Source organism: Theropithecus gelada, chromosome 8 (genome assembly GCF_003255815.1).
Source record: "Theropithecus gelada isolate Dixy chromosome 8, Tgel_1.0, whole genome shotgun sequence".
In the NCBI taxonomy this organism is placed as follows: domain Eukaryota; kingdom Metazoa; phylum Chordata; class Mammalia; order Primates; family Cercopithecidae; genus Theropithecus; species Theropithecus gelada.
In genome coordinates, this window is record NC_037676.1 from 1244140 (window position 1) to 1257251 (window position 13112).

The following is a 13112-nucleotide window of genomic DNA, read 5'->3' on the forward strand; positions in this document are numbered from 1 at the left end:
CCCGCCCCTGCCCGCCAGCGAACAACCCCCTTTGACTGTAATTTTCCACTACCCACCCACATTTTATAAAACACCCCTATCCCCCATCTGCCTCGCTGACTCTCTTCAGACTCAGCTCGCCAGCGCCCAGGTGAGATAAACAGCCTTGTTGCTCACACAAAGCCTGTTTGGTGGTCTCTTCACAGGGATGAGAGTGAAAGTCACCATTAGGGGAAGCTGAGTGGACGATTCTAAAACCTCTATGTGCAATTTTTGCAACTGCCTGTGACTCTTCAATTACCATTAAATAAACACTTTTAAAAATCCCTTGAATATAGCAAGCTTTCCAAAATTGCATGGAAACATAAAGGTCAAAACACAGTTGTCAACTTAAAAAAAAAAAAAAAGGAAAGTGGAGCAACTAGCACTATCTGATTTTTGGACACATCACAAAGCCACAGAAGGAAAGAGAGTATGATGATGACAAAAGAACAGATTAATAAACCAATGGATTATGACAGAGAGCTCAGAAATAGACCCGCACATATAGGATAATTTGACATAAACCAGCCAAGGTTGGGTTGTCAGGTGATGGGATTAAGAAAACTGGCTTGCTCTATGGAGAAAAATAGGTTCTTATCACACTTGAAACAAAGATAGAATCCAAATGAATTAAAGACCTAAAAATGAATAGTAAAACTATGAAGCTATAATGGAAGAATATGTAGGAGAACATCCTGGTGATTTGGGGACAGGGAAGGAGTTCTTAAGACAAGCCATACATCATAAAGCAAAACATTGGCAAGTTTTACTTTAAAATTAAAGACTTCTGTTCAACAAAGGACACCACAGAAAAAAATAACAGATGGGTGACACACTAGAAGACATTCATACTGCCTAAATGAAGAACAAATACCCAGAGTATACAAGGAACCCACGCAAATCAACATGAGAAAGACAATAAACCCAATGCTTAAAAGTAGACCACCAAAATTAGGCAATTCACAGAAAGGAAAAATAATTTTAAGTATATTGCTCACAAACATATATAAAGATAATTAAACTCACTAAAAAGTAATGAAATTCAAATTAAAACAAAGCAGTAACTATTTCACAATCTTCAGACCGGAAAAATTAGAAAGACAATACCAAATGTTGGTAAGAAAGTAGAGAAGAGGTACCCTCTCCTGCACCATCGTGGGAAGGCAATCTTCAATCGTCATTCTGGAAAGCAATTAGTTTGTGAAATGAGATATGCACCTACTTTATGGCTCCATCCCATCCTAGGTGCAGTCCCAGAGGAATTATGGCACAAGACTACATAAGGGGACATGGATGAGTATGTTTACCAGAGTTGTTTGTGATAGCAGGGAGTTGGAGGTTACCTAAAATGTCTGTTAAGGAAGTTCTTTTAGATACTTTGGAATTCTGTGCTGCTGTCAGAAGCAGTGAAATGGCTGTACACTCAGCAACATAAAGAGATCTTGAAAGAGTATTGCATCAACATATTAAGCAGCAGAACAAGATCTACAACATAATCCCAGTTAGGCAAATTAAACTCACCCGTGCATGTGTGCACGCACCCATACACAACAGTGCTATCTATTTTATAGCAACAACTAACATGGTTGCCTACAGGGATTGTGGATGAGGCAGGAAACGGGAGTGAAAATTAGAGACGAAGAAAATAAACAACAGAGGAAACCTTTTAAGGAATCAATCATGAAAACGATGAGTCATCAACCGAGTAGGATTAACTCAATTTTCTGAGGTCCATTAAAAAAAAAAAAAAAAAAAAAACAGGTATAACTGTAAAACTTGTATACAACCTTGTATGTTGAAAGGATCAAACAAAATGATGTAAGCAGTGTATATGAAAGTTTTCCATAGACTTGTAAAGCATTATTCAAACATAAATTTCTAGGAGGTTAAGTAGTTTGCCCAAAGGCACTTGTCTAGTAAGAGGCAGAACTGAAGGAGTCATCCTTAATGACTTTCTCTCTCACCTTATTTACAATTCACTAGCAAGGCAAGGCAGCTCCACTTTCAAAAACACATCCCAAATCAGATTCCTTGTGACTACACTACTGTTTTTTTTATTTTTATTTTTATTTTTTTTTCCGAGACGGGGTCTCACCCTGTCACCCAGGTTGGAGTTCAGTGGCACAATCTCGGTTCACTGCAACCTCAGCCTCCCAGGCTCAAGTGATTCTCCTGCCTCAGCCTCCTGAGTAGCTGGGATCACAGGCATGCACCACCACACCCAGTTATTTTATGTATTTTGAGTAGAGATGAGGTTTCACCATACTGGTCAGGCTGGTCTTGAACTCCTGACCTCAGGGTGATCTGTCTGCCTCAGCCTCCCAAAATACTGGGATTACAGGCATGAGCCACCGCACCCAGCCTACCACCATCTTTTATGTGAACTACTCTACTCTCCTAGCTGGGTCTGCTGCTTCCAGTCCTGCCCCTGTATAACTCACTTTCTGCCAGCAGCCATAATTGTCTTCTGAAACGTCTATCAGCTGCTGCTTCCTAGCTTTTGCCTCTCCCAGGTCTCCCATGAAAACCACTGTGGCCTGCAGGCCCTCCACGGTCTGGCCACACTTATCCCTCCAGCCACCATCTCTACCATCGACTTCCTGCACCCTCTGTTCCTGCCCTGCAGCCACACTGGCCTCTTTGCTCTTCCCTGCACATGCCAAGCATGTTCCCCATCTCAAGTCTTTGCATTCACTGTTCCCTCCGGCTGGAATGCTCTTCCCCCAGATATTCACATTTCTAGCTTCCTCGTTTCATTCCAGTCTCTAGTCAGATGTCACCTGCCTTCTCTGAAATCCTTTCTAAAGAAAATGCCTCCCGGTGCTCTTTATCCTCTCATCTTCCGTTATTTTCCTTCCTGGCACTTATTACCTGACATCATTATACGTATTTTTTTCTGGACTTGCTTGATTGTCCATCTCCCCGGCCAGTACCTAAGCAGCTTGTCTTAGTCACCACCGCAGCCGCACAGCTAGACAGTACACATGGAAAACGGGTGGATGTGAAGATTTCTTGAAAGCAGCAATTGAACAAACTCTGATGTGATGCCTCCCCTATGCTCTTTCCACTACACCACACTGCTTCCCAGGAAAAGGATAAATGTGTGCAAGTTCGTCATTCTCTCCCAACAGATTCAAAGGTCCATGGCTCATCTGCTTCTTCTTCATGCACTACAAAGCCCAGCACCTTGTAAACGCAAGGTAAACAGGAGGAAAGGAATGAGCGAAAACTAAACACAATAAAAGGTAAATAAGAAAGGAAAGGCAGTTGATGGTCACGGAGAGACTACTCATTTGTATTCAATGGCATCACTGAACCATTCAGCGGTCAATCCTTCTTTTATTTCCTATGCGTCTATATGCCCAAGCCACAGTTAGAAGTTTCGAAGGAGATGAAAATGAATTCCAGTTGTGGAATTAACAGAAGAATCTGTGAAGGAGGTAGCGGTCGAAATGGTTAAACTGAATACTCATAGATGGGTAACAGGCTCATTGCCATGTGAACTCCTGAGAGACAAGAACTGTGATATATTTTATTCATCTTGGTGTCTTAAGTGCCTCACAAAATGTCCAGAACATAAAGGCATTTGGCAAATGTTTAACAAACTTGGGAGAGGCAAGGCATTCCAGCAGAAGGAAGAAGTCAATAAAATACACAGATGACGGAATACAGGACATATAACAGCACCAGTAAATGGTGAGGACTGGCTGGTAAAAAGGTTCATGAAAGGAAGTGCAAGAAGGGCTCGTTGAAAGAAATGGCAAGAAATAAAGTGAGAAAGTAGACTAGGGCTGGGACACAGAACGCCATGAATGACTGTGAGGAGTTTAGATTTTCAATGAGAGACCACTGAAGACTTTTTTTTTTTTTTTTTTTGAGATGGAGTTTTGCTCTTGTTGCAAAGGAAGGAGTGCAGTGGCGCGATCTCGGCTCACTGCAACCTCTGTCTCAAGGTTCAAGCGATTCTTCCACCTCAGCCTCCTGAGTAGCTGAGTAGCTGGGATTACAGGCGACTGCCACCATGCCCGGTTAATTTTTTGTATTTTTAGCAGAGATGGGGTTTCATCATGTTGGTCAGGCTGGTCTCAAACTCCTGACCTCAGGTGATCCGCCCGCCTCTGCCTCCCAAAGTGCTGGGATTACAGGCGTGAGCCACCGCGCCGGGCCCACTGAAGACTTTATACAGCAAAAGGTGGCTTGAGGAGACTAATAAGAGCTCCCTGCTCAAATCAAAATACCACTGCTTCACCCAAACTTCCTGCAATTCTACCATTAGAAATTATTATTTAGGGCCGGGCGCGGGGGCTCACGTCTGCAAACCCAGAACTGTGGGAGGGCAAGGCAGGAGGATTGCGAGGTCAGGAGTTCGAGACCAGCCTGGCCAATATGGTGAAACCCCATCTCTACTAAAAAATACAAAAATTAGCCGAGTGTACCGGCGGACACCTGTAATCCCAGCTACTCGGGATTTGCCACTGCACTCCAGCAAGGGCAACAACAACAAAAAAGGAATTATTATTTTAAGGCATATCCTCTCTAGGAATCTTCCTAAAATCCAAATTATCCTGTGAGGCAATAGAAAACGTTGTCGTCATTCATTTCTACTTCCGTGTAAACTGGATAATCAGTTTGCCCTCTCCTGGCTAGAGAGAAGCCACTAAGGAGATGGACATTTTGACTGCAGATGAAAGTATAACTTTTAGACCTCGAGGCACTGCTTGGAAAGATAAAGTCTGGAGTACAAAAAGGAAAAAGAGGTTAATTGGTCCATGCCTTTCCTTGAGAGCCAACCTTGTTCTTTCAGCAAGCAGAACTGAGTAAAGATGAAGAGAAGACATCAGAACCTCCCTTAGTGAGAATGAAATTGATGACCCAGAAGGTAAGAAACATAATAAACTGAACATATTTCAGAAATTAAAAAATGGTTCTGAGGCATGTAGACACTCATAACTTTATAATCAGTTGAATTTTCCTCAAAAATGGTAAACACTTGCCTAAATCACATCCAATCACAACTTCATGAACTGTGATTGACAATACCGATTCAAGGAATACGACGGGGCAAGAAGAAGAAATTTATAAAGACAATGCCGAAAATCCACCCAAATGGTGTTACGAACCAGATCATCAGGATGATACCAGCCACACGATAACCCTGAGAACTCCATCCAGGTTTAATGGAAACCAGATCCTCCATCTGCACGGGTTTCTGCCAGGTAAATCCTGATTCTAGGCCACAGAGGGCTCATCCTGCCGGCCAGCTGGGCGGCAGGATGCGCGGAAAACGCCAGGAAGTGTTTCCCGGGGCGCCCACAGGGGATCCCCGGCTCCCTGCGGAGCTGGGGTGGGGCAGGCACTCACCGCTTGTCGATGGCGTCGATGTTTGAATGAAGGAGCCACAGCTCCTCCGTGTTGTCCTGCCGGGAGGACAGGATCAAGTGGTGGCCCGTCAGGCACAGGGTGCCCTCGACAGCCGGGTAGAAAGGCCGGTGCAGCACCACATTGTCCACCCGCGGGGTCTTAATCAGCTCCGCAAACTCCATGCTCCCCCCGCGGCCGGAGCCAGGGAACCGAGCCCGGCAGGTGCGAGGCGGTTATCCCGCCGCAGGGAGAGGAGCGGAAACACCCGGCGCGGGGCTGGCCCTTGGGGCGGGGCGGGCCGGGCGGTGAGGCTGGGCCCGCCCCAGGCTGGGCGGGCGCCGCGAGGCCTGCAGCCGCCGGCACCAGCGGCAAGGAGACAGGCGCTGGGGCTGGGGTAGGCCCGGGCGCCTCTCCCGCACCGCCCCGTCCCCCAGGCCCAGGACTCGGCCACAGAGAACGCCTCTCCACAGGCCCAGGGACCGCCGCTGCCGCTGGGCTTCGGGTCCCGCGTGGGCACGCGGCGGGCAGTAGGACGAAGCCGCTTCAGGACCCACTTCCACGCCCTGGCCGCTAGGGACTCCTGGCGGAAGTGGCTGCTCGCAGCTGGAGCCCACAGCAACTCCGGGCGGAAGCAGCAGGTCTCCAAACTCGGAAGACGCGGAAGTCGCAGCCGGAAGTCGGTCCTCTCCAGGTCCTCTGGAAATGCCTCCGGAAACACAGCCAGACCAGAAGATTTGGGTTCCTACGAGAAAAAAAACTTGTCTTTACCTTCACGCCCTCCCGCTGCCCTTCTCACCCATCTACAAATATTCCTTATCAGAAGAGGCCCGTTAAGAGGGGACGATGGGAGGAGGTCCCTGTCTTGTCTCCCTCCGCTTGAGTAGTACCCCCTCCAGAAGCTCTTCAGAGCGTGGGGCTGCTGTAAATTGTGACAATTGTTATGCATTAGCCCTGAAGAGATGGCAAGTATGGGATGAGGCGGTGACTGTGACCTTAGGAAATCCTCCAGGGGTCAGGGAGGGACACAGGGCCACGCCACTGACTCCCCGTGAGGGCCGCGCCACGAAGTGTGACCTGGAGCAAGACAGGAATACCTGTGAGAGGAACCCAAATAGATGTAGATGCGATGCACAGAAGAGTAAGTCACCTGAGTTGATGGCGGCCACCCAGTCAATCTGCAGCAGAGCATGGACTTCGATCTGCACCTGTGAAACCCAGCGCATGGGTGCATTGGTCACCACTGCACAGCCTCAGCGTCAGACACCCACGTTGCGCCAAAAATGTATTCAAATAATTACTCCTTTGCGTGTTCCTTTCCCACCGCCCACTTGAAACTGACATTTTTATTCAAAAATAGGAAATAGAAGAGAAATATGTTTGAGTGCTGGTCTGCTGTGACTTCATTGACCTTTTAAATCCTCACCATCTAGTACCGAAGCACAGGACAAAATCTCACAGTATTCACGAAGTAAATTGCCACAACCTCATCAGCTCATCCAACACTTGTCCATGCTTTTGATTTTGCCCTTCTTAACATGTTCCCTTCTTAAAATAAAACACTTTTTAGAACTGTCGTAAGTGAGATAGGTAAATGCCTACCAACTTTCCTTGGTGTCTTTGTGGCATAGTTACTGTAGACTGGATAATAGTTGCCATTTTTTATATTTTTGCAGTTTAATTGCTTTCGTCCAAATAGATGGAATCACTTCTTTTGTAATATATGAGGTGTTTTAATTCATTTTTATAACTAGCATTCCTGACAGCATAGGTATCCACACCCTGAAGTTCCCATTCTGTCGCACAAAATAGCAAATAAGTATTTTTTTGTTCCATAATGGTCACACACAGCCTCTGGATACTGAGATCATGGATACGTAGAATCAGCTTTCTTTTACAACAGAGCTTCACTTTACCCCTCTGGCAATTAATCAATTCTGGGTATTTATTAAGAACTTTAAATTTAATGCAAAGATTGTTAAATATCACCAGCTCAGCTCTGGCAAAGGACTGTTGGCTTTGTTTATCTCCATCTTCATCTAGATATACTGCCATCCCAATCCCAGCCCAGTCTTGGGCCCTTGAAAAAAATGACCTATCATTCCAACTACCAGGGAGGAACTCCCTTTGAATTAATGAATCTGGACGACTTATAAGACTTCAAAAATATGGAAATGACAAAAGTTAAAATGACAAGATGAGCAGTAAACCCTCTCCAGTCCTATCAGAGCAACCTTTTTGAGGTTGCATTCCCACAGAAAATCACTGGCGGCCCAATATCAACATGCACAGAGCTAAAATTCCAGATGCCACTTTGTATTGAAAGATGCCAAAATTCTGTTCAGGCCCTGGGAACCTTGAAGGCATTAGTGCAACCACACCCTAGAAATTAACCCTCACACAATCATGTAAGCTATGCAGTTAATCACACTGCATCACTTAGAAAACCTGTATGCTTTTCATGCAAATCATCCCTAGTTAAGGGCATTTTAAAGGATACACAGTCTAAGTACTGTGAAGGTGGGCCCACTAGCTGGGTTCGCATTTTCCCTTGGCCACTTTAGCAGGAAACTTAACCACTTGGGAAAGTGAAAACAACCAACTTACCCACATGTTCACCATGGAAAACAATTTTTGTCTTGGAAAAAAAGGAGCCTTTTCCCTGTGCAGCACCAGTTCCTACTACATTTACCAGCCACTTGGACTGGAACCTGTACACTTGGTTTTTAGCCTCCGAATTCAATATAACTCCCAGCCGGGCACAGTGGCTCACGCTAGTAATCCTAGCACTTTGGGAGGCTGAGGCAGGCGGATCACCTCAGGTCAGGAGTTTGAGACCAGCCTGGCCAACATGGTGAAACCCTGTTTCTTCTAAAAATACAAAAAATTAGCTGGGCATGGTGGCGCACACCTGTAATCCCAGCTACTCGGGAGACTGAGACAGAAGAATCGCTTGAACCCTGGAGACGGAGGTTGCAGTGAGCGAAGACTGAGCCACTGCGTTCCAGCCTGGGTGACAGAGGGAGATTGTCTCAAAACAAATAAATAAATATATATATATATATATATTTATTCACTCTCTGCATATATATGGAGAGAGAGCGCGCGCGAGAGTGCGCGCCCGAAAGAGAGAGCGCTCTCAACAACCAATCCCTTATTATACCTTTAACAGCAACCGCCAGACACAAATGAGCCATCCAACTCAAACGCCTTTTGGTTGGGCTAGGAATAACAGTGGGCGTAGGAACGGGAGTTAGCGGGCTTGCAACTTCCCTATACTGTTACCAACACTTTCCAAGGATTTTGTGGAAAGCTTGGATGACATTGCCCAAAGTACCGTCACAACACAAACTCAAACAGACTCCTTGGCAGCAGTTGCTTTACAAAATAGAAGGGGACTGGATCTCCTAACTGCTGGAAAAGGTGGCTTATGTCTCTTTCTAGAGGAAGAATGCTGTTTCTATGTCAACCAATTAGAGTTAGTAAGGGATGCCACCCGGAAATTAGCTGACCAGGCTTCTAAGATACGACAACAGCTGTCCAAGTCATGGTCCTCCTGGTCAAAAATGCTAACTAGGGGTTCATGGGTCCTTCCTCTGGTGGGCTCGTTATTAATCATTATACTTGCCTTGGTTTTTTGGACCATGTTTGTTAAATCGGTTAACCGAATTCATTTCCTCTCGCCTAGAGGCAATCAAGCTTCAGATGATCATGCAACAAGGTTTTCAGGTCCAGGTGAAGACACCACTCCTGCCCATCAAGAAGTTACCCTGTCTCCACTAGACAGTAGGGTGAGAGTTCCATGATCCGAAATAGGTAGGGACCACACCCCAAGTCAGCATGAAGCAGTTACAGAAGAAAGACCATTGGTCCCTCTGCCTCCCATAAAGATTTGTGGGGATCATGTCTCCCAGTGGGGAAATGAGGCAGAATAGGGTCTGGAGGCAGGGAATCTACGGCCGATTCTCACTGACTTCCTAGAACAGAATCGGAAGGGAAACCCCACCTCTCCACACCAATGTAACAAAAGGATCAGATGCTACTGCCATTGCACTACACTGCAAATGAAAAACGGAAAGTACCTCTGATTGGTCCTCTCCCACAACCAATCAGACTGGTTGCAGGCCAAGTCTTCATGTGCAACTTTGTAACTTCCTTCACTTCAGCCTCTGATTGGTCACCTCCCATGACCAATCAGACTTGTCAAGGGCTACTCCTTCATTTACATAGGGTGTAACTAAGTAACCAATGGGAAACCTCCAGAGGGATTTAAACCCCATGCTGCACGATGGCTCACGCCTGTAATCCCAGCACTTTGGGAGGCCGAGGTGGGTGGATCACGAGGTTAGGAGTTCCAGACTAGCCTGGCCAACCAACATGGTGAAACCCCGTCTCTACTAAAAATGCAAAAATTAGCCAGGTGTGGCGTGTGCCTGTAATCCCAGCTACTGGAGAGGCTGAGGCAGGAGAATTGCTTGAACCTGGGAGATGGAGGTTATCGTGAGCCAAGATTGTGCCACTGCACTCCAGCCTGGGTGACAGAACAAGACTCTGCCTCAAAAAAATAAAAATAAACCCCAGAAAATTCTGTAACCTGCACTCTTGAGCCACTTGCACGAGCTTGCTCTCACTCTGTGGAGTGTACTTTTGTTTCAATAAATCTATGTTTTTGTTGCTTCATTTTTTTGTTGATTTTTTTGTGTGTTTTGTCCAATTCTTGTTCAAAATGCCAAGAACCTGGATGATTTGTAGACAGTACTGTCCACCAGTAACAATAATATTGTTACACCTGAGAGTCCAGTCTAAAAACAGAAACCAACAGAGCAGGGAAGATGAGGGGGATGATTTATAAAGTTATTTTCTTAAACTGGAATTTCGGACTTTCTTCCTTTATGTGGATAAGTTATAACAATTACCAGTTGTGGAATGAATAATTTAATTCCAGAGTGAAGAATCAGAGAAGGTTTTATGGAGAAGGTATCCTTTGAAAACAGGACCTTGAAGGATGAGGGTCACACTCTGAATGGAATGTGTCCGACAGAGATGTCCAATTTAGTGATATCTGCTAGAGGTGGGGATGCATTTTTTCAGTAATTCCGTTACCTTTTTCTTTTAGTTTCTTTATATGGGGGGAGGCACATGAAAAGATCATGGTTTCATTAAGTTAAGAACGTTTACTTTTCTGTAACACCATGAACTTTTTTGCCCACGAAAGAAAATTGTCAATATCATGCTGGATTGTTATAACAAAACTATTTAAAAATTACATCTACTTGGGTTGAAGCTCAAAGCATAGAAGGCCCTTGAGATCCGAGGAAAGCAAAAATTCAATTGTAAAGAATAGAGCATAGGGGTGGGGTTGGGGGATTGAGAGCACAATGTGTTATTTTATATGAACAGTAGATGGCAGTAGAGTTTAACAGTAATGGATAGGCTTCCATTATATTAAAATAATTCAATGAAGCTGTAGTCAAACACATTTTTATCCAAACTGCCCGGACATAAGGATCTTAGAGGATTCTGACGACCCAAAGAAGATGGTGGCATTTATGATGCACGTAAAAGACTTACTCGACACCTTACAGATGTTATTAATATAATCAGGCTGTGAGATAACAAATGGCATTGATATGTAATCATCTAGATGTTATTCTCCCAAATAGTCAACCAGCAATTAGTGCCTCTTTGGTCATCATCGCTGTGGGGAATGGAAACTATAGGTTTGACATGGTCATTGCCCTCAAGGAGTAATAGCTAATTTGGGAAGACTAACACGTGCCACACTAGGGGAGAAAATACAAAAATCACTGTTGAGTTTTGAAGTACAGATTTATGTTCCTGGTTTTGTGTTACCCTTCCAAGCCATGAGTACTTAGTAGAAACTGAGGCCTTTTGAAGGTGGTTTGAATAAAGCAGGCTGACCATGCCCAAAATTAGCAGGAATATCTGAGACGGAGAAGACATGGCCTGTGTATGCTCCTAGTGAACAGCCATTCTCCATGTACTTAGTTGTTTTGTATTGACAGTCAGCAGCTGAAACCAACCCAATAACCTCGTTCCAGGTCTTTGTTATGTCTTCCCTTCCCTTCATCTCCCCCAAGCAAACCAATCACTGAATGGATGATTCTGTCTTTTCATATTTCTTGAATTCCTCCACTTCTCCACATGCCCAAGGCCACTATGTTAGATCAGACTACCATTATTTCTCATCTACTTAACAGGAAAAATATTTTAATTGGTTTTCTTTCTCCCAGTGGGGTTCTCCTTCAACCCATTTTTCCATTTGGAAGCTCTTTGGTTGTCTTTGGTGCTCTAGATCTTTTTGTTGTTGTCTCCTTCCTTCCTTCCTTCCTTCTTTCCTTCCTTCCTTCCTTCCTTCCTTCCTTCCTTCCTTCCTGCCTGCCTGCCTGCCTGCCTTCCTTCCTCCCTCCCTCCCTCCCTTCTTCCTTCCTTCCTCCCCTCCCTCCCTCCCTCCCTCCCTCCTTTCTTCCTCCCTCCCCTCCCTCCCTCCCTCCCTCCTTTCTTTCTCTCTTTCTTCCTTTCTTTCTTTCTTTCTTTCTTTCTTTCTTTCTTTCTTTCTTTCTTTCTTTCTTTCTTTCTTTCTTTCACTTATCAGGCCCTTTGTGATTTAGCATTTTAGGCAGAGGTCTCATCTCTGCTCTTCGTTCCCTGTTCAGCAGTCTCTAATCTCCACCCATATGCAATTTTCATGCCAGCTATCCTCAAATATCTTGCCACTTCCTCCTGAGATTTTGCACCCAGTTATAACCTTGTTACTACATGGAGGCGTGCAACAGGGACCAGCATCACTGGCATCCCCTGGGATCTTTGTTAGAAATGTCTCACTCTGAACCTACTGAATCAGAATCTGCATTTTTGTAAGATTCTTATATGATTTATACATACATTAAAGTTTAAGAAAGCAGTACCTTTAATAATTTTTGTATTCTTTCTTCCTGGTATATACTTACCTCACTCACAGCAACTTGTCTCTCGACCTACTAATGCTACAGTCCCTCAGATCTCCTCTCAGAGGTCACTGCCTATGGGAAGCCTTCCCTGATTTTCCCTCACAAACATGAGTTTCACAATACATAGGCTTCATAGCACCATATAATAATAACTCATACTAATTGAGTGTTTAGTCTGTGTTCTAGACATTGGCTAAATGCCTTCCATGTAGTCTCATGTACTCCTTCTACAGTGCTCTGAGGTTGATCTTGGGAGGAATTGTGTCTCTCCCCTGCCAAATTCATATGTTGATGTCCCAACCCTCAGTACCTCCATAGGTGACTATATTTGGAGATAGGGTCTTTAAAGAAGTAAGTTAAACGAGATAATTAGGGTATCTCTAATCCAATATGACTGATGTCCTTATACTGAGAGGAAATTTGGACACAGACACATATGAGAGGTGAGGAGAGAGGGTTCAGGAGAACCCAACCATGCCAATGCTTTGATCTCAGATTTCTGACTTCCAGAACTGTAAGAGAAATTTCTGTTGTTTAAACCACCCAGGCTTTGACACTTTATTATGGCAGCCCTAGCAAACTAATACAGTTGGTTATTATTCTCCTTTTATTGAGGCACAGAGAACTTAGGAACTTTTCCAAGGTCAGATGGGAGCAAGTGGTCCGGATCTAGACTCAAGCAATCAAGTGTAGACCCCATGATCTTTACCACCATGCTACGTTGCCACCCATGCACACTGAGTCCACCCTGGTTACTGATAT

The 13112-nt window shown here is 44.8% G+C and overlaps 1 protein-coding gene across 1 annotated transcript in view; it reads right to left on the reverse strand.

Moving 5' to 3' along the window:
* Positions 1-6968, reverse strand: part of MTMR9 (myotubularin related protein 9) — a 46187-nt gene extending 39219 nt beyond the window's left edge. The window contains exons 1-2 of the mRNA XM_025393877.1: positions 6588-6968; positions 5383-6476 (exon numbers count right to left, since the gene is read on the reverse strand). Of these exons, the coding sequence (XP_025249662.1) occupies positions 5383-5564 (182 nt within the window). The 5' untranslated portion in view covers positions 5565-6476; positions 6588-6968. The remainder of the gene's footprint in view (positions 1-5382; positions 6477-6587) is intronic.
* Positions 6969-13112: the final 6144 nt, after the last annotated feature.